The sequence below is a fragment of the Danio rerio genome, chromosome 3 (assembly GCF_052040795.2).
Source record: "Danio rerio strain M-AB ecotype USA chromosome 3, GRCz13ab, whole genome shotgun sequence".
In the NCBI taxonomy this organism is placed as follows: Eukaryota; Metazoa; Chordata; class Actinopteri; order Cypriniformes; family Danionidae; genus Danio; species Danio rerio.
Genome location: NC_141023.1, coordinates 65,280,001 through 65,302,946, shown reverse-complemented (window position 1 = coordinate 65,302,946; position 22,946 = coordinate 65,280,001). Strand labels below are relative to the sequence as shown.

The window sequence follows — 22,946 nt, the reverse complement described above, 5'->3', positions numbered from 1 at the left end:
AAAAAAGAGCTAAACAATTATTTTTTGTTCAATCTACTTAAATTAGTTAACTTAATAACTTCATGGATTTGCGTTAGGACTACATGACAACACTGCATTTGTTACAGTGCCCAAATCATGCTGAATAGCTGAATCTGCTTATGCGTTCAAGTGAAAGAGATAACGATACGAACGATTCAGCGATGAATAATATTGAATTTTACATCGAAAATCAAGAAGAAAAAAAAGAAACTGGTTAACTTGAAATTCATAATGCTGAAGTACAGTTGAAAGCTAAATTATTCGCTTTATTTCATTGCTTATTTATTATATTCGCTTATTAATTCGCTGAAATTCAAGAAGCCAGATCAGTCTCAATAATAATGCATTCACTAAATAAAATTCATAAAGCACAATTTACATTTACAAACACCAATTTGTAAATTCAAAACACAATTCGCAAATGCACAAATCCAATACGTGAATTCAAAAATTCTTAAATGCGCATGACTGAAGTCAATTCAAGAACCTGATATACATATATGCGTAAATATTTTAAATGTATTTTAGGTAAGCTGCAATCGTGCGAGCCTTTGGGAAAATATGTATGCCTTTTACTTTTGAATTAATGAATTGTCTTTTGAATTTACGAATTGGATTTAAACATTTACGAACTGAATGTGGAATTTACGAATTGGATTTGCACTTTTACCAACTAAATTTAAACATTTAAAAAAAGGATGTGAAATTTACGAATTGGATTTGTGCATTCATGAATTGTATTTTGGATTTACGAATTGGATTGAAACACAGAGTGGATGTGGAAGTTATGAATTGGATTTGCACTTTTATGTATTGGAATTAAACATTTACGAACTGGATGTGGAATTTATGAATTGGATTTGTGCATTCGTGAATTTTATTTTGGATTTACGAATTGGATTTGAACTTTTACCAACTAGATTTAAACATTTACAAACTGAATGTGAAATTTACGAATTGGATTTGTGCATTCATAAATTCTATTTTGGATATCGAATTGGATTTAAACATTTACGAAGTGGATGCGGAAGCTACGAATTAGATTTGCACTTTTATGTATTGGAATTAAACATTTACGAACTGGATGTGGAATTTATTAATTGGATCTGTGCATTCATGAATTGTATTTTGGATTTACGAATTGGATTTAAAGATTTACGTACTGAATGTGTCATTTACGAATTGGATTTGCACTTTTAACAACTGGATTTAAAAATTTAAAAAAAGGATGTGAAATTTACGAATTGGATTTGCGCATTCATAAATTGTATTTTGGATTTACGAATTGGATTTAAACATTTACGAAGTGGATGTGGAAGTTACGAATTGGATTTGCACTTTTACGAATTGGAATTAAACATTTTTGAACGGGATGTGGAATCTATAAATTGGATTTGCGCATTCATGAATTGTTTTGGATTTGCGAATTGGATTTAAACATTTACGAACTGAATGTGAAATTTACGAATTGGATTTGCGCATTAATTAATTGTGTTTTGGATTTGCGAATTGGGTTTAAACATTTACGAATTGGACATAAAATTTGAGAATTGGTTTTGCGCATTCATGAACTGCGTTTTGAATTGACGATTTGGTTTTTGTAAATGTATTAATATTGAGACTGATCTGGCTCCATAGAAATTATTTTAATTCTTTTTTAAGTGATGTTTAACAGAGAACAGAGATTTGTCACAGTATTGTCTTCCGGCAAAAGTCTTATTTCTTTTAGTTTGGCTGAAGTAAAAGAAAATAATACATAAAAACTGACTTTCTGAGAAATTATTTTTCACTGTCTATAGAACAAACCACAGTTCACTAATAACTTACCTTAACTTGCCTAATAAACCTAATTAAGTCTTTAAATTGCACTTTAAGCTGAATACTAGTATCTTATAAAATATTATGTACTGTCATCATGGCAAAGACAAAAAAAAATACATTTAAAAATGTTAAACAGCACTTGGAAACAAAAAAAATATATATATATTAAAAAGCAACAATTAATCATTGTGCACCTGAATTAGCATACATTGTCTAAATCAGTTTGCTGTGTAAAAAAATACAAGCAACAGTTTGTAAAAAAAAATCCTACAAAGCCTGTTAAAGCTGAACAGCAATGTTAAGTATGTGCAGTGGGACAGCACTTTTGCAATACATTTATACTCTGTCTACATACTGGTTTGTATATGGGTGTTTAAGGCTGAAAATTCAGTGGTGAATGGTTTAAACAACTTAACAAGGTTAACATTTGGACTTTGACTTGGTCACGTTTTTGACGGTCATAACGTTTGGTCTTTACACACACTAACAATACAGATATTCTGCTGCTTGTTCAAATCACACTCTAAAGAATGCCATGTTATTTCAACCCGACTGTTGGGTTAATTCATTCATTCATTCATTTCCTTTTCGGCTTAGTCCATTTATTAATCAGGGATCGCCACAGCAGAATGAACCACCAACTTATCCAGCATGTGTTTTTACACAGCGGATGCCCTTCCAGCTGCAAACACCCATACACTCTTATTCACACTCCTACACTACGGACATTACTCAATTCACCGAGAGTACATGTCTTTGGACTTGTGGAGGAAACCCACACGAACACGGTGAAAACATGCAAACTCCACACAGAAATGCCAACTGACCAAAGCTGGGACTCGAACCAGCGACCTACTTGCTGTAAGATGACAGGGCTACCCATTGCGCCACCACGCCACACCTGTTGGGTTAATTTTCTAAATTAAAAGGATTTAATTTAGCCCAATGTTTGGGTCAGTCCATATTTAACTCAATTTGAGCTTATTGTGTCTCGAAAATGATTCCTAGTGGAGGGGTGAGGTTATAAAATCGCATTGGGATTAGGACTAAATCCTTAAAAGGCAGAGGATGATGATGATCAATTTTTATTTAAATGGCCATGAAACCCCCTCGTTTCAGCAGGGTGTTTTCACACCTCTACTTTGGAAAAAGTCAGAAAAGTGGGCGTGTCCAGCTTTGTTTAGGGGGGAGTGTCGGAGGAAGAAAAGAGGAGTGTCTATTTGGGCGCGCTGAGTTTCAGAGTCAAAATACACACCCACAGGGGACAAAGTGACTGTGTTTACATGGACATCTGTAGTCGAATTATTTGCCAAATTATTAAATGGTGGACTTTACCTGCAGTTTGGCTCTTTCATTCAGGGAATTCATTCATGCCCCTCGCGACAAACGAGATATTTGATTCGAGGAACTGCTGTAAGCGTGTATTTTTCATGCAACATTAAACATTTACGAAGTGGATGTGGAAGTTACGAATTGGATTTGCACTTTTACGAATTGGAATTAAACATTTTTGAACGGGATGTGGAATTTATAAATTGGATTTGCGCATTCATGAATTGTTTTGGATTTGCGAATTGGATTTAAACATTTACGAACTGAATGTGAAATTTACGAATTGGATTTGCGCATTAACTAATTGTGTTTTGGATTTGCGAATTGGGTTTAAACATTTACGAACTGGACATGAAATTTGAGAATTGGTTTTGCGCATTCATGAACTGCGTTTTGAATTGACGATTTGAAAATTATTAAATTTGAAAATTATTAATATTTAAAAATTATTAAATGGTGGACTTTAACTGCAGTTTGGCTCTTTGATTCAGGGAATTCATTCATGCCCCTCGCGACAAACGAGATATTTGATTCGAGGCGCTGCTCTAAGCGTGTATTTTTCATGCAATGTTTGATACCGCACGGCGAATGAGAGAAAAATACTCAGCATTTCCCGGAAACTTAGATGCACACGGCAGGTAGCGTCAGAAAGCCGCGTGTGTTATTCTGGTCACTAAATGCGCCGAAAATCCTACATGAGGTTAAAGTTTGGTTGTGGTGCTAACATGTTTACACTCGGTGCAATAGTTAGTTCGATACGAACAAACTGAATAAACAAAGAGCACTGGTCGCTCACTTACCAAATCTGTAGAGACAGGACAATCACCAGCAACTAGAGCCGCGTCTTTATTAAGAGGAGACTACAAGTGAATCCGGATCTCAGCGTTTGCAGATGAGAACAGCTCTCAGGTAAACAATAATCCTCCTTAGACACGTAAGTTATTGTTGTCGAGCGTCGCGTACACTGTTAATCCACACGTGACGCCAGCTGAGCTCTCACAGAGAGAAAATGAAAACAAAACTGAACTGCAGCAAACTATAAAAGCAACACTTCACGCTTGTTTTGCCAACACAACGTGGCGTCTCTGTCGTCTAAACACTGTGACAGTAATGAATATTAATGAAGTTGCACAATAGAGCGCGCTGATTGGTTTGAACCAAGCCTTACTCATGCATTAATGCATCACACTGTAAGACGTAATAAGACACACTCTGGCACAGACGTTCAGTCTGCATGCTGGAATACACGCTATTATCTCATGACCGTGACGCAGCTTCAAAAATTCGTTTCAAACCGGAAGTACCAATTTGCTTGAAATAACGCAAAAACAACCAATTTACACTTTTAGTGAAATATAGGTGTCCTAATAGGGTTTTTAGCAGTGTGGGACACATATACGACTGTCAACAGCTCAAACACATGTGTTCTGGTGTTTCGTGACCCTTTAATGAAATGTCAGCAACACAGGCTATTTTCATGGCATTACATTAGTAAATATACAATAAGAAATTACAAACAAATGAATGCATAAATTAGATAACATTTTAAGGTTAATACATGCTAAAAATTAGTTTTTTCAGGTGATACTTTGCTAAATATCTCCCTAAAATAGTTCAATTCATTAAAGAAAAATCCCTCTGCTGTCATTAAAAGCAGGAGAGTCCAGTAGAATGTGTTGTACAGTCAGGGGAAAAGGCAGAGGAAAATAGACAATAAAAACCAAGCCATGGCTTTTCACTGGCCAACCGCAGGATCTCCCTTGACTGGGGTCAATCAAAGCAGGGGTGCCCGCGGGAGCTCTTACAGCGCTGGGTCATATCAGTGATGACCCATCAGGCCTGACCTTTATGAGGCTCTCTGATGTCCGTCTCACTGATGCTGGATCAGTAGAAAAGACAAACGCAAATCTATTATTCATTCGATTGCCTGAAGTCCACAAACCCATAAAGCGCAGCAAAACGCACAAAAGAGATTGTGTTTGTTTTCCCATACAGGCGCTTCTGAGGAGACACAAAAGTCATCCAGAACACTGCAGCGCTCAGACACTGGCAGATTACCTGCTTTTACATAAACCGGGATTAAAAAGATGTACGCATGTTGTTTAAAAGGACAGTTCACCCCCAAAAATTCTGTCATTATTTACTCACTTCACTTGTCCGAAAGACAAAACTCCAACAGGTTGAACACAAATTAAGATAGTTTGAAGAATGCTGGAATCCTGTAACCAATCGCCGCATTTCTCCTATCGCGCCTAAAGTGAGCGCGCCAGGGCGAGTAAGGGCTAGTCGCGTTTCCATTTGGTCAGGCCAAATGGGGCTTCCTCGGGGCCAGCGGACCGCCTTTTTTGGCTCGCTGAATACCATGGGAGGGCCAGCTGGGGCTTTGGGGCGAAGTGGAAAGAGAGGCGGAGTTTGTCCGAGGCTGGTAAACATGCCATTTTTGACACTAGTTTTCTAATCACACAGGAGCACATGCACCAAAACAAATAAGGGAAAGTAAAGCATATAGCTCAGGGGTGTCCAAACTACGGCCATCTGCGGCGCGAAATTAGTTTTGTGGCGGCCTGCGAGGCTTTTTATAAATATTGATAGAATCTGGCCCGCTATACAAAAATTAATGTAATTTAATAAATAACCACCGGGTGTCGCTATTACATGCCTTCAATTAGGCAGCACCTCTTGTTATGATGTAAAACTAATCGACCAAACTGACGGAAACATAATTATCACATTTTGACGAGCCATGGCGCATCCGAGAAAAAGGAAAATCAACAGACATGTTTCAGTCATGTTGGGGCAAAGAATATTTCTTCACAGAGGTCAGTGGGAAATGTATCCGTTTAATTTGCCAGGAATCAGTTGCAGTAATGAAGGAATATAATATTAAACGACATTATGAAACAAAGCATCAGGCCTTCAGCTCTTACACTGGTGCAGAACGAGATCAAAAAGTAAAACAATTAGCAGCTGCCCTGTCAGCTCAACAACAGCAGTTTTTTTCGTGCTAATAAAGTGCAAGAAAATTCTACACTGCAAAAATGCTTTTTTTATTTATATTTTTGTCTTGTTTCAAGTCCAAATATCTAAAAAAATCTTAAATAAAGGAGAATTTTCTAATTTGTTCTGAGAAATAATATGCCAATACTAAGAAAGTTTTTCCTTTAAACAAGCAAATTAATCTGCCAATGGGGTAAGCAAAATAATCTTATGTCAAAAGGAAAAACAAGATTATTTTGCTTACCCCATTGGCAGATTAATTTGCTTGTTTTAAGGAAAAACTCACTTAATATTGGCATATTATTTCTCAAGACAAGACAATATGTTTTGCTTGTCTAGAAAACTTTTCTTGATTTGAGAATTTTTTGATATTTGGACTCGAAACAAGACAAAAAATCTAAGTAAGAAAAGCGTTTTTTGCAGTGTGGCTAGTTATGAGGTGGCTCAGCTAATCGCACAGCACAGGAAACCCTTCACTGAAGGAGAATTTATAAAGGATGAGTGTTGCAACTGTAATTTGCCCAGAGAAGATTCAAGTTTTTTAAAAACTTAAGCCTTTTTAGAAACAGTTGGATTACGAAATAAAATAATTCCATAATAATACACACATCTATCCATCCATCCATCCATATATATATATATATATATATATATATATATATATATATATATATATATATATATATATATATATATATATATATATATATATATATATATATATATATATGTCTGTGTGATGTTTGTAAAATTTGTCCCGGGACAACGTTTTTTGTTTTTTTTTTGCATCTGGCCCTCAGCCCAAAATGTTTGGACACCCCTGATATAGCTGGTCAGTTTAAGATAGGCTATTCCATAAATCACCTTATAGGCTAGGGATGTTTTTGCTTATGATCACCCTCCTGTTTCTCTTTTAAATGTAGGGCATTTTGCGTAAAATAATAGTTTATTTAAGAAGAGATATTTCTTTGCTGCGTCCTCCGTGATGCTTTAATAATGCATAATAACCTTTACACTAGAATTGGCCGATAATACGATAATATGGTATACCGCGGGATCTAAAAATAGCAACGGTATCAGTTTCAATACCGTTATACCTTCATAAAAAACAACGCACTTATATAGGAGACAAGTATTAAATATTATTTAATGCCTACAAATGTGTATGCGTGATTGTCATCCAGTGGGCCAGTGTAGAGGAGAGAGAAAGAGAGGTGAAGTAAGATGGTGAGTTGCGCACCAAGTGCACAAGCCAAAAGTTTGGTGACGCTGTCTCAGCCTTGTGCCATTTTTTTATTATGCAAGGTAATATCGGATACCGCGGTAAAATGGGGAGGTTTGACAGTATAAAAAATTTGGATACCGCCCAAGCCTACTTTACACTGTTATAAAGACATAGCAGCCAGTAACTTTCCGTTGTCAAGAGTTTGTCAAAGTTTAAATGGTGTGTTTTGTGCATGAAATGTGCTCGTTTAGATGCGTTTAGATGTGTGTTTGTGTGTGAGAGAGACCAGGAGAACGAGCGCTCGCTTCACAGGTCTGTTGATGCCGTGAGCGGCTGGGTTTCTTTATTTTGGATATGGAACAAAACATGAATACAACAGAAAGACAACTTAACAAACGATGTGTCCACTTTTGTAGGATCAACACTGTCATATCTGGATGAAATACTCTAAAGCCTCCTTTCCACTGCACACGACAAGCGGCAGACCGGAAGTCATTCATTTCTAATGGAGAGCAATCCGGGAGCTGCGTTGAGTTCCGATCATCTCAGTATGCGTAAAATTCGGATCCGAATTGAGCTGCGGACTAGACCGTTTGCGACCTGCCGACCGGATATGATATATTCCAGTGTTGTCCAAGCAGATCCGTGCGAGCGAGATGAGAAATAGGAGTTTATTTGGTTGTTTTTGGAATTATAAAAAGTCTATATTTTAAAAAAAAATAACATTTCTTTTTATAAATGCATTTAAGAAAGTAATAAAAATATATATTTTTAATGTTGTCTCCACATTCCCTCCAATATTTTAGCGGTCTATGAGTTTCTAGTAATTATTCATCCATGAAACTATGTAAACGCACAGAGAATGAAGTCTCTTGCTTTTGCCCTCCTTTATTTCTGACACCTTGAGAATCAGGTTCTCCCCCGTGGTGCACGACAACACTAAAAATACTGTGCGGCTGCCACAAGGGGGCGTATTCCGACAGTCGTGTCCAAATGTCGTGTGCAGTGGAAAGGCGGCTTAAGCCAGGGGCGTAGCAACTGGGGGGGAAAGGGGGGATACGTCCCCCGCACTTTTAGAGACAGACCATTTAGAAACAGGTGATTGAGAATGTAAACCTTTAAGATAAAAGCTCTAGATCGCACTGGTCCGACAGTGGAAATGCGGCTATTGACTTACATACTGTTTGTTTTTCCTACTATGGAAAAAAGTTGGGCCGATAGACGATGCCATCCTTTATTGCCAATAGCCAATAGACAACACAATGCTGAGCTGGCATCGCCGATCCTCCGCCCCGCCCCCCGTCGCAAACCTACTCGCGAAAAATACACACTCATTTACACTAATAAGTCTTAGTGTTAAAATGATCCACATCCACACCATGTTTTACCTCGATTTCTGAACAGCCCGCAGTCTGCTGAGGACGCACATCACGTGACCACACACACACAGACAAAGCCACACACTGTCATGCGCTCCAGAGAGCAGTGCACATCAGACAGCTTATCAAGGATGTACCGCTGGATCGCATCTCACTACAGTTGTTAGACGTGATATTCAGACATCCCAAGTCTCCCGCAAGTTTTAGGAGTCTCTATGCATTTGCGGGACTCATAATGCCCGCAAACGACTGATAATCTCCCAGAAATCACGCATCTCCCTCCCGGTCCTCAAATAAGTCATGCAACCTTCTCACCTACAGATGCCAAATTGGTCGACATCGCTCAACCCTACTATGGAAGTCAATGGTTACCGGTTTCCAACATTCATCAAAACACCTTCTTTTGTGTTCAACAGAATATAAAGAATATTATACAGGGTTGAAACCACTTGAGGGAGATAAAATAATAAAAATGTAATTTTTGAGGTAAACAACGCCTTTTAAACATGATAAATTTAGTCACAGACCTCATTTCTCTTCGGTTTTCAATAACAAGAGCTGTAATATTGAATTGTGGCCTTGAATGTAGGACAGTATCACCCTCTCCTCTTTCTCTCTCTTCACAACTGAATGTTTACTAGTTATGATAACACAAAAAACACTTTACTGCAGTCTTTTATAATGCACAGATATTTTAAGGACGATAAAAGAAACCAAAATGCTGGAATGTCCATTAAACATTTCCCATTTGAACTTTAACTCAATATAATCTTAATTAAAATTAGAATATTAACACACACACACACACACACACACACACACACACACACACACACACACACACACACTAAATACAACATTTAAATGTTTAACACTTTTAAAAACCGCATGTAAAACATTATATGTGAATCAAAGCCACAAACTACAGATTTATTACTACAACCCTTGAGGAAATATATAATAATACAAATGGCTGCTCAATACACTTAAGGACAAAGTTTAAACACTGAGGCTGCCAGCAGACACCGCCCTGACAAACTCCCGATAGCCGAAAATGACACACTACACTATGGCGAAGCCTCGCCTCGTGAATATTCATTTCTTTCTACCGGCGTCGCTTTGAAACGTTCCAACGTTTGTCACGTGACCTCATTAATATTCATGAGTGACATATTTCGCCGTTATTCATTCGCTAAACGTCTCCGCCTTTCCGCCAATCAGCGTCGTCTTAACTACTAAATATTCATAATCACATCCTTCGCCATGGTAGGGATCGTAAACTCTCTTCAGAAAGAAGGAACTAGAAAGTACATCGCGCCACTTGCTCTTCACAGGAAGGAAATTAGCTGAATTTCTTTTCTTCAGGTTCTTTTGTTAATCAGACTTTTGAAAACTGTGTTGTACATACTTTATAACATTAAATCCGTGCTCAGGCAAACTAACCTCCACCTCGACGTCCGTTAAACAAGTTTAGCTCCAGACTCGGGTTGATTTTACACCCGTTTTTCCAGGAGCGATTAAATTAACCAGGATTAAAAAAGGAAATCATAATGATGATGGGCGATTAACTCGTATATCTGCATCATGACGGGGTTTTAATCTATTTTTATACATGCTTTACAAAACAAACCATATATATAGTCGATAGCATGACAGATATAAAGAGCAGAGATTAAATACAATGATCTTTTTAATCGAGTCAGGCAGAAATTAGAGCCTTGCTTCAGGAAGTTCCTCCTCATGCTAGCAAGCTAATACTGCTAATCGACCATCATTTCCAGCGACAGGAAGTTTAACCAAAAAAAGTTCAATATGTTTCCAATAATACACACAACATTCACAAAAAACACAATTAAATGCTGGAAAACAACGTGAATGTTCATTTTGGGCAGTAGAAAATACAGTTAGATGAGTATCTTGCGACTTTCTGGCCCTTTACTCTCAATGATCAATATGCAATCATGTCATAACACAGATTTTTATTATTATTAATATACGATATACTTTTAAATCCGTCATTTTAGCGACTTTTTAAAGCTTGTTTACTTTAATGTTGTAAAGGAAAATCGAAATGGCAACTTTCCATCGCATGAGACCAGAAATAAAGCCTACCATTGTGTGGTTTCTTTCATCAAACGCTTTATTAAGCTTTAGTTGACTTAATGACGACATTTTAGCCAAATTTAACACTTATAATCGCTCGTTAACTTTGATGTTTCGCCACAGACTAGTCAGACAACGCCTGACGATCAATCCAGACACAGTCAGACATGCTCAAAATCAGACTGGAGACGCACAAACTGACCCATGCAGTCATAAATATGTTCAATCTCAAGTTAATCGTGCTGATAAAGGGCTGCAGATGCAGTTGGAGGAAGCTGGCAGGAAATGCATGTATCAACTTGCTGTCTGGTGTCAACCTGCCGTTGCTACCGAGCGACAAAACAAGCAAAACTACTGGTAAATATTGTCGAATACGCGTTGCGGGGCTTCCCGCGCGTCTACTTGGAGATATTAGTGGTGTTTTTGTTGTCAAAACTTACCGTGGACCTGCGGGTACTGCGAGTCAATAGGTTAGAGAAAGCTTCCCTGACTTCTCAATGGCGCGATGAGGGAGCGGCGGCGATGCCAGAGAGCGACACACTTCCGGGAATGCCGTCACTTTCTGCGCATGCGCAAGAAACAAACCGCTCTTTTTTCCGTTTTATTTTCTAGACATTGATTTGGTGACAGAAACATGCTATATTCTTCTTTATCTGTCTACATACATCTTTACAGTTGTTAATAAGGCCAATGTTAGCATTATTTGGCTATAGTTTAAGTACACATTCAGTCAAACTAACTGTATTGATTTTGTTAGCTTGCATTGCTAGTTTAGTGGTGAACAATTCATCTGTGCGTGTTATAAGGAAAATGAAAATTGTTTGCCCTTGTAATCTTTGATTGAAATATGTAAATGAACTTTCTGTTTGTTTTCAGTTAAATTGTAACTAAAAAAACAGCTGAAACCAGCCTAGGCTGGTTGGCTGGTTTTAGCTGGTCAACCAGGCTGGTTTTAGAGGGGTTTTGGCCACTAACAGGCTGGTTTTCAGACATTTCCAGCCTGGTCTTAGCTGGTCAGACTGGGAGATGACCAGCTTAAACCATCTTGACCAGCCTAGCCAGGCTGGGAGCCCAGCCAAAACCAGCTATGTCCAACTTAAACCAGGCTGGTCAAGCTGGTTTTAGCTGATTTAGGCTGGTCAATTCCAGCCTGACTAGCTAAGAACAGGCTGGAAACCAGCCTGGAAGTGGCAAAAACCCCTCTAAAACCAGCCTGGTTGACCAGCTAAAATCAGCCAACCAGACTAGGCTGGTTTAAGCTGGGGTTTTTTTTTTCAGATTACGTCTGTTTGAGGTATTGGGCGTGGGCGTGGCTAACACACTTAACCACGCCCCTCCAGCTGTCAGTTTTGACAACAAACACAAATGGTGGGGAGGAGGAGTCTGTTAGGTTGTATTAACTCTCTCAAAACCAATCTTTCTGAATGAGATGCCTATTTTACTACATCCAATCAGCTTGCATTATAAAAACTAACTTCTTCTCATTTAAAATATTTAGTTTTTCTAGGGACTGCGTCACAATACAGAAAAAAATGGTCGCTTTTGGTTCAAAACTGAAAATTCTGTGATCATTTATTCATATTCCTCAGAGATTTGGCTGGCAGCTAGCTCTCTGCAACTCTCACATGGTCGCCTACTAAAGTTAAGCAGGGCTGCGCCTGGTCAGTACCTGGATGGGAGACCACATGGGAAAGCTAGGTTGCTGCCGGAAGTGGTGTTAGTGAGGCCAACCTGCAGTCTGTGTGGGTCCTAATGCCCCAGTATATTGACGGGGATGCTATATTGCTCACTGAGCAGTATAGAGTCCCCGTCACTATACTGGGGCATTAGGACTCACACAGACCATAGTTTGAGCACCCCTTGCCGGTCACACCACTTTCGGCAGCTACCTAGCTTTCCCATGTGGTCTCTCATCCAGGTACTGACCAGGCGCAGCCCTGCTTAGCTTCAGTAGGCAACCATGTGAGAGTTGCAGAGAGCTAGCTGCCGGTAAAGCAATGGTTTCCTTTGTAGTAAAAATATATATACAATTTATCAGTGTGGCTAATAGAATGACTGATTTTTGGTTTTCAGAACATGTTAGTCAATCATAAATCATTAATCAATCCTCTCTAGGTTAGGAGAACGTTTCAGGTTTGCTTTGATTTCGAAAATCTCTTTAAATTGCTATATCCCCATGCACACCAAAAACCTTCCTGGAACATTCTTTAAAACACTTAATTGGTTTCCAAAAAATGTAACAGAAAAGATGCTGCACAGATCAGACTCATGCAGGCCTTTCACAAATGAACCGTTCGCCTCAAGAACAGCGATGCTCTAACAAAGTGACAGGTGATTTAATGTAGAATTTTTAAAACTAAAACTAAATCATGTAAGTTTCGCAAAGAGTAACGAATTACCAGAACACATTTTTTATGATTTTGACAGTCATATATGTGTCCCACTATGCTAAAAACACTATTAGGACACATATGTTTAGCTAACAAGTGAAAAATGGTCGTTTTTGCATTATTTCGAGCAAATTCGTTGAAGCAACGTCACGACAAAGAGATCATTGTGTAAATTCCAATGTGGAGATTGGCTGTCTGTACCGGCCTGTGCAATGTGCCATCTTTGACCTTTCAGCATTAATTCATGAGAAAGACTTTGGTTCGAACCAATCAGCGCACTCTATAGTGCAGGGTTCTTACACCTTTTCCAACTTCAAATTCCTGCACTTTTCAAGCACTTTCAAGGTGCATTTGTATGCTTTTCCAGCACCTAATAACTACGGTTAAATACGTTTATTTATATTGTATGTACTTTTTCACATTTAAATCTATTGTGCTATTTTAAAAAACTAAAAATTGTTGAGCACTTTAGAGCATGGATTTATTGGGATAGTTCACCCAAAAATAATGAAAAAATACATTTTAAAAAAAGTTTAGTTATAGGATGAAGTATACTTTTAAGTTTGGTCTCTTTCTATCTAAAGTTGATATCTTAAGAAATGAGCTTACAGTCAGATTTTGTTTGGGTGTAGTACTAACCTTTCATGTCCAGTCATTCATGATATTTCATGTGCATTGCTATTTTTTCTTTACAGTCATTGGATTGTCGTTTCAGGTTTAAAATATGTCTATAAAAATCTGACTTAAAAAATTAAGTTGTCTTAAATTTCAGACGTTGAATAATCAAGTTAGGAAATACAAATTCAGAACATTTCTAATAGGACATAATCAGTATTATTAACTTACAATTGTTAATAATTCAAATTCAGATTGTTTTGGCTTATTATTAGCTCCATAAATGCGCGTATGCGGTGAACATTTTGCAATGAAAACTGGTCGCACGACAACAATTTATGCACCCGCACAAATGCTCCCAAATATATTTGGGATCACATATTATATATGTAGGTCACATAGACAAAATTAAAACATATATATTGAGGTCACAAAGACAAAATTAAAACATATATATTGAGGTCACAAAGACAAAATTAAAACATATATATTGAGGTCACAAAGACAAAATTAAAACATATATATTGAGGTCACATAGACAAAATTGTGCACGTATGCAACCAAAACAGTCACAATTTCAAGCCCTGCAAATTCAAGCAGGTTCAAGCACTTTGTCCAAAATCCAAGAACTTTTCTAACCTTGAAAACACTATATTAAAAATCAAGCATTTTCCAGGATTTCCAGCACCCGTAAGAACCCTGATTGTGGACGATATGCAACTTCATTAATATGCATGATATAGCCCTGAAGACTCCTTTCAGCTGTAAGTGTTCAGAGAGATGCCACATTGTGCTGCCAACTGTATTTGAAATTAGTAGAAGTATTGTTAGATATTGGTCGTCAATGTTGCGTTTATAAATGTGCTGCAACGAAGGTTTTCATTTCATTTCCATTTTTCCGCTATAGGGCACCGCTCACGTGTGGATTACAGTGGTCTGCTAACATGCGCCAGAAATACGTTTGTAAGGAAAATTTACCCGAGAGCTTTTCACATATGGAAATGGTGAAATCCGGATTTGCTGCTAGTCTTATTTGAAAAAAAGTTGCGGCTCCAGTTGGTGTTGATTGTTTTGTCTCTACAGATTTGGCAAGTGTGTGATTAGTGTTCTTGTTTTTTAGATGGAAACGTTAGTATCATCAGCAGTCCTCTTGTGCTTCCCACCATAGACTGTAAAATATATGGACGTAGTATCCGTGACGTCACCCATAGGTTTCTAAAGAGCGCAAAAGAAGCCACAAGTAGGTGCGGCCAACCGTCGCCATTTTGTTCGCGCATCATCACACCCACGGCGGGATACCAAACAAGGGCAAAGAGGCGGAGAGTGAGTGGAGCTACAGACGCATGCTGCATTTAGCTTGGACCTGGTTCAGACACACTTTACTTTGGGAGAACGCTTAATACTTTATCACCTGTGACTCGTTTGTATTCTGACCACTTGTGCTTGGTTGTACACTATATCAATAAAGTGTTTAGACTTTTAAAAACACTGCTGTAATACATTGAGCCACTAAACATTGTTCTTATGACAACAGGAGGAAAACGCGAATTACTTCCAAACACTTCAGATATAGTCTGTGTTAGTTAATGCAAGACTATTGATGAAATCCAGCTTAACACTGTATGACAACACTTCAGATGACTGATCTAGAGCCTTCAGCTAATCAATCTGACAGATTCTGCAGTGCATTACAGCTCTAAATATAAATGATAAATGATCTTAAATAAAACAAACACATGTATAGAGATGGTATATAAGTATATAACTTTACTCACATGGGAAACGGAGGCCACGTGAATGGTTTGTGAGCACAATTAAGTGCCCTCAGCATGCCATGCCATCTAATAATTGTGGGAAACAAGTCCAAAAGGCAGTCGACTGTGTAAAGCCACATAAGACAACACAGAAATACAATAAATATGCCGAGTTCAGTGGCTAATCTGCAGGAGTCAGCTGAGGTGACGTGACGGCGACCAACAAGACCTAGCTGTCACTCAAGTGGTCACTCCCTTAATTATGCAAACTTAATATAACTTAATATAAAGGAAACGGATGAGTTATAAAAAATTCACCCCCCTCACAGTTGTCATGAAGGGTAATATTAGCTGTATTAACCAAAATCTTTTTTTGTACCAGGCTGTAAACACCTTTTTTTCTGCTGTAAAGTTGGCCATTCTAACAGTGGGCTCAATTGAAATTTGCTCTGTTTTGGAGCCAGGAGCGGCCAGGACTAGCGGAATTTCGGATGAATTGCAGTTTTAGTTACTTCCGTATTGGCTTCCTGAGGGAGAGCGGGAGGTTGCCGCTTGCTTCCCACCCATAGACTTTACTTGGGTGGACCGCCCAAGTATATTTGACGACAGGTTTTTTTTTTTTTACTGTCATTATCACCCTTTTTTTTGTATCCGCCCAATATAAACGAACATCTGCGAGCGAATAAGTAGTAGAAAATCTACTTTACCCGTTTCATACTGCACATTCTGTCAACACTCACAGAGACTCGCACCTTTTTGCGCCTGGCCGGCGTTTCTATTTATTCATTCATTTTCTTTTCGGCTTAGTCCATGTGTTGCCACAGCAGAATAAACTGACAACTTTTCCAGCATATGTTTTACGCAGCTGATGCCCTTCCAGCTGCAACCCATCCCTGGGAAACATCCATACACACTCATACGCTAAATGGACAATTTAGCCTACTTAAACCTGTACCACCTGTTTGGATTTGTGGGGGAAACTGGAGTCCACGCGAACGCGTTCTCCACGAGAACATGCAAACTCCACACAGAAACGCCAACTGACCCAACATTTTAAGCGACCTTTTTGCTGTGAGGCGACAGCGCTACCTACTGCGCCAGCTTTTCTAAATCTACTAAAATGTCCGAGATTTGAGTTTGCTTTCGTTTTCTAAGTTGTTAATAATTTTATGCGCACAACCGCGAGAGAGACATTTAAATAATTAATTCTTTAATCTAAATGACTTTACCGAATAGACGAAATGACATCTAAATTGGCTGCAGAATATTTGCTCACCATTAGAAATGGCACGGCCCACGAGGAATCTGCGCGCGCAGAATTCCGCAGATGTTTAGCCCATCATTAATCCTGTTCATTTGCAAGAGTAAATGTGTAAATCTGAATTTATTCAGTAATTTATTACTTTTTATTTCGTATATTAAGGTTTTAGTCATGATACTCCGCTGGATACTCCCAAAATAATTCCGCTGAAATCTGCAGATTTTCATGAAGTTTCACAAACTAATGTCGAGAGGAGCACGTGATATGATTGACTGCAGCTGGCCACTCATCTACACTCATTGGCTAGCCAATCGGATTGATCCAAACTCACTATAAGTAACCTAGCTAAGAACTACTCCCTTATCTTCGTTTTCCGTAGAAACCCCCCATCCACCCCTTCTCCTTTCCTCTTTTGCCGAGGGGAGCTCTCGAGAACACCTGGGGCCTCATGTATCAACGCTGCGTACGCGCAAAAACTTTGCGTACGCCAAGTTTTACGCTCAGAATCGCTCACGTTTGGATTTACTAACAATGAACTGAACGTGGGAATGTGCGCAGGTTCACGGCAGCTTTCTGGCAGGCGTACGCACATTTTTTGTGCGTGTCTGTTTTATTTCCATTGGCGACTCCTAGAGGCAGTTGTGTTAAATTCTTCTCTACAAAGTGTCTGATCCTTGCAATGGCAGCTGTATGAGACGGGTTCATCTAGTAGGTATGTAAGATGTCCATACCATACAGTTGACCAGCTAAACATTAAAGCACAATTTGCAGCGGTCGCCTGTTTTCCCAATGTAATCTGAGCGATCTACTGCACGCACATTGCTATAAAGACACTATCTGAAGATGAATTTGCATGCGTGAATCAGAAACATTTCCATTCAATAAATGTGCAAATAAAATATGATGCACAAACTTATTGATGATTCCTACTTGTCTTTCTCGTGATAAATAGTGGGCAAAATCTGATATGTAGCGGGAAAAAAAGAAGAAAGAGTTCGACAGACGCTGGATTCGAGCCGAGTTTTTGCTCGAACGTGTCAGTACATGATCACATGCTTTTTATGAGGTGCGCCACTGAGACTGCTAAGGGTTCTGCAACATTTTACAGATATAAATCACACTATTTCTTTTTTAAATGCACTCAGTGCGATGTTCAGACCCAACTGTGTTAACCGTATCAGCTAAACTCTCCCACTCTATTTTTTTCTTTTGTTGTTAATTCCGGAGAACAAACTTGCAAATAACACCGCTTTTCTCCGGTCTACCTCCGAAAGCAGCACCTCCAATTCACATTCTGTTCAAAGTTTCTCTTTTTGCTTGATTTTGCCATTGCTTTTTCGTTGGGTTTTGCCGTTAGCATAGTCATTAGCATATTCATACGGGGGAGGAGGCAGGGAGGGGTTTTGTGCTCGTGCATGTTGCGCTCAGTTTCACGTTCATTCGGATGTACAAAAGAATATGCGTGAGATTCGGCGTACGCAGTGTTTCATACATCTGAATTTTTTTCTGCGTACGCACATTTACAGCTTTGTGCGTACGCAATGTTTTAGTAAGATTTCCACGCAAGTCTTCGTACATGAGGCCCCTGATCTCGTACTCCCCTCATGCTTTATGGACCTGGCGGGAGCCCCGGGCTCAACTATCTCCGAGCTCAGGGTTCTCTCCCAGGACAGCATGCCAAACCTGCTAACAAGTTGTCAAACAGTATATAAGTGTGAACTCTTGAAACCAAAATTCTCCGCAGAAATAGAAAAAAAAAAACGTCCGCAGATTCCGTCTGGCCCTGGAAATGGCTAATCAGCTCATTTGTCTTATTTAAATACATTTTATTCCTGTAATTGTTTTAATTTTATGAGACATTGTCTGTTTTTATTCCTTTTTATCTGTCATTTATTTCCCATTTGCCACATTTTATTAATTTAATGGCGATATATTAAATATTTTATACATATCTAAAATGCTTTGGAAATACTGTACAAAATGTCACGCCAATAAAGCAACCTGAACTCGAATGAGAGCTTTTACCTGTCAGTGGGTGCAGCTTTTTGTACTTTAACACATTGAAAAGTTCAAGTTTTAAACCAATAATAGAGTTAAAAATGAAACCATGTTTTGTTTGTTGTATACAGTTAACTATTTGTGTGCTGGGGGTAACAGGGGTTTCAATCCTGCTACCGCTGCAAGTATATTTTAAACCTGTGGGAAGCACTACACTCTTTCGGTTTAAAACATTAGTCAAAATGGATGTTACCAAGCTTACAGTATGTTAACATCACAATATTATAGGCTGAAAATCCTCCACTTCCAATTTTTAGGAAATAGTTTGCAGTTTTTGTGTGACACCCCTGCAAAGCACTTGAAAAGGGTTTCATGTACAACTGGCCAAGACAACTAAATGGTTCCTCAATTTATAAAGCAAAACTGAAAATATCGGTCTCTAAAGTTGCTTTGATGATCTCTGCATTGTTAGCCTACAGGCTGGAGTGTTACACCGCATGTTAAGATTTGTTTTCCTTTGGTGCATGTTAGACAAAGAAACCTGGAACTTGTGTATTTACAAGTCTACTCATGACCAAATAAAACCTAAATCATTGCTCACCTGTTTATTTGAACGATGTTAAATGCAAAGATGGACACCTAGTGGCTGGCATGAGTAATGCACTCATTGCCATTTACAGCAGTGGTGTCAAACTCAGTTCCTGGAGAGCTGCAGCTCTGCAGAGTTCAGTCTAAAACGGGGGTGTCCAAACTCTGCAGTTTAGCTCCAACTTCCTTCAACACACCTGCCTGGAAGTTTCTAATACACCTTGATTAGCTGGTTCAGGAGTTTATTTGGGGTTGGAAATAAAATATGCAGGACACCGGCCCTCCAGGACTGAGTTTGGACACCCCTAAAGCACTCAGTTTGATCAGGTGTGTTGAATTGGGATCGGAAGCAAACTGTGCAGAGCTGCGGCCCTCCAGGAACTGAGTTTGACACCTGCGATTCAGTCTATAATTCACACACACTACTGAAGTGTTTCTTAACCACGTTTCTGGAGGACCACCAGCTCTGCATTTACCATGTCTTCTTAACCCAGGGGTGTCCACACTCCATCCTGGAGGGCCGGTGTCCTGCAAGGTTTAGTACAACCCCTATCAGACACACCTGGGCTAGCTAATAAAGCGCTTTCTAGAAACATCCATGCAGGTGTGTTGAGGCAAGTTGGAGCTGAAATCTGCAGGACACCGGCTCTCCAGGACAGAGTTTGGACACCCCTGCCTTAACCAAGCAAATCAGATTCAGATCATCAGCAGGGACTACAGGAATGGCTGTGTCAGACAATCGAGGCATCCGAAACATGCAGTGTTGGTGATCCTCCAGGAAGGTGGTTGAGAAACACTGCACTAATGGATTCCTTCGCAGCAGATTGTGCAAGACTGAAAAGCAAACCCTCATGTAGCCAAGCAAGACACAGAGACATCATGTGGTTTACTAAACACTGCAGGTTTTATTTCAATGATCTACACAGGGACGGGGTGGAGAGAACTCCATCCCCCAAATCCTACAGTCCAACCAGGTTTTTTTCTCAAAAAGAAAGGAAAAACAAATAAAACAAAGTAGGTAAAAAACACGTCAGCATTTTAAAAGGAGAAAGATCGATACACAAATTTAAATCTGAAGACGCGAGTGTAAAACATCCGGCATGTTCAAAGCTATAACAACGATGATGATGAGGACCACCCTCCAATGTGGTAACAGTGGGGAATGCGGCTCGGTGCGGTGAGATTTAGCTGGTGTCCATCTGTAAAGAAAGAATTAAGTCTTTGTTATTCATGAAAAGGCATATCCCTAAAGTGTGAACTCTCAGCTCAAAATCACACACAAATAATGTTTTGCAAGTCTTTAAACTGGCCCTCTGATCCTAAATGTGGCATTTTGGTGACTGTCACTTTAAATTCAAATGAGATTGTGCTCTTTTTCAAAAGAGGGCGGAGCTACAAACACCTACGTGTCAGCATAATGGCAGAAACAAGACTAAAGTTTTATGCTAATAAGAGATAGTCACTAGTGGGCGGAGCTTTCCCACTCTGATGACATCATACAGTGAAAATGTCAATCAAAGTGTTTCTGCAGACTGTTTATAATCAAGTGTGACTCAAAAAAAACAACATTAAACACTCATATCATTAGAAGCTGCTTTTATTTCAAAAGCATTCCCTAAAAATTATGATTTTTACATAATAGGTGCTCTTAAAGCATCTTTAAACAAGCTAACACGCACCCTAGCATTGTAGGCGTCTAGCTGGGCGTCGAGCTCCTCCGCCGAGAGCTGTTGCTTGCTGCCGCCGCCGCCTCCTCGACCGCCTCGTCCCCGACCTCTGGATCCTCCACCTCGGCCTCCGCGACCCTTCTGCATGCCAAAACCTCCGACTCGGTTTCTGTTCATGCCACCACCTCCACGATTTAGACTGTTGGGAAGGAAAAGACAGTTAAGTCACCCGACATATACAATAAAGTCATTCACATCCTCTCATAGAGCTGAATATACTGTTCGAGCATTGATATCCCAGAGTGTGTATCTGTAATAGTCACATCGCAAGATTTGACTTATTAAAGATTAAAAGCAGGGTTTCACCAAGTAAACATTAAGGGTGCTTTCACACCTGTGAATGGATTCAGTTGTTCTGAAACAGAGATTACAATTGTTACATTGTTGCTCTTTGCTCTTGGAGCGGTTCACTTTCACACTGCAAAGTTTCTAATCGGACCAAAAGAGCTAAAACAAGTCACGTGTGAGTAAACTCTCCTCACATTGGTCAGAGTGTCAGGGTTTATTTTGCAGCGTCCCGCTCAGCTGTCAGGAGAGGTGGTGGTTTGGTGGTGATTGACAGGGTGCGCGCGCGCAACGTGTCTGAGGAGAGACGCGGTGGGGAGGGGTGAGAAGGGTGCGCGACGATGCCTATTTGAGGACTGGGAGGGAGACGCAAGATTACCGGGAGATCATCACTCGTTTGCGGGCATCCGGAGACTCGCGAAACTTCCCGCCATACTCATAATTCTCTCTTCATATAGCCGTAAGCCTATTACATATCCATAAAACACTGTGATATAACCGCGCTCGGATCGCTTTCTCACTGCAATCGAACCGCTCCAGGGTTCGTTTCAATCGAGCCGAGACCACCTCATTCAAGCGATCTCGGAGCGATTACTTTGGCACGGAACAGAGCGCGATTGCCCTGTTCACATATGCCAATCGAACCGCGCTAACTGGGCAAACCAGATACGTTCCGAAACAAAAGTGTAGGTGTGAAAGCACCCTAAGATCATTATGAATGAAAAGTTCAGACTTTTTCAGGGCTAAATGTGAAGGACTTTCTTAGAAGTTAGGAAAGATTTTCACTTGACCTGTCAAGAATGATTTAATACAATTACAATGCTTCCCCACAGGTTAAAAATATACTAGAGGGTGAGCCAGATTGAAACCTCTTTTAACCACGGCACACAGTGACCTACATGTGATGAGCGATTAACAGTTTCTTTTTAATGGGTTGAGGATTTATTTTATTTTAAAGTAAAAAGAAATCGACACTTTTTATTCTGGTAAAAACAAATGGTGGATTTAAATGAGTTAATCAGTTCTAATGCTGCGTTCACACTAGACGCGGAATAAGTGTCAAGCGCGAGTGATTTACATGTTAAGTCAATGCAAACGCGCGAATAGACATCCTGCAGCGCATTTGACGTGAATTTTGATGCGTTTTGCACGTTTGACGCACGAACTGCTTGAGTTTAAAAAGTCTAAACTTCAGCAGACATTCGCGCCACGTTAACCAATCAGTAGCTTGCTCCTGTGAGGGCGTGATTGTGACGTACACCTGTTGTTAGAGTCCCAGGGGAAATCAACCGACACCGACAAAAAGTTCATCAAACTGGGCTGGGCTCAGTCAGAGTGTGTGAAGCAGCAAGTAAACTCAAATGTTCACGCGGCTATTTTCGTGCGAATATCGCATTTTATCCACGCGTTCCGCGTCTGGTGTGAACGCAGCATGGTTGTACATATATTT

The 22,946-nt window shown here is 39.5% G+C and overlaps 3 protein-coding genes across 4 annotated transcripts in view; 1 reads left to right on the top strand and 2 right to left on the bottom strand.

Moving 5' to 3' along the window:
* The window catches only part of arhgdia (Rho GDP dissociation inhibitor alpha), a 48,262-nt gene extending 36,818 nt beyond the window's left edge, over positions 1–11,444 (bottom strand). Inside the window, exon 1 of one of the 2 annotated variants that reach the window (XR_015479703.1) lies at positions 11,319–11,377. The gene's annotated coding sequence lies outside the window, so the exon portion shown is untranslated. 2 annotated transcript variants of the gene reach the window in all.
* The window catches only part of LOC147846122 (uncharacterized), a 418,287-nt gene that overhangs the window by 122,170 nt on the left and 273,171 nt on the right, over positions 1–22,946 (top strand). The window lies entirely within an intron of this gene.
* Positions 20,367–22,946, bottom strand: part of alyref (Aly/REF export factor) — a 10,364-nt gene continuing 7,784 nt past the window's right edge. Inside the window, 2 exon segments of the mRNA NM_001105108.1 lie at positions 20,367–20,683; positions 21,164–21,350. Coding sequence (NP_001098578.1) covers positions 20,669–20,683; positions 21,164–21,350 — 202 coding nt within the window. The 3' untranslated portion in view covers positions 20,367–20,668.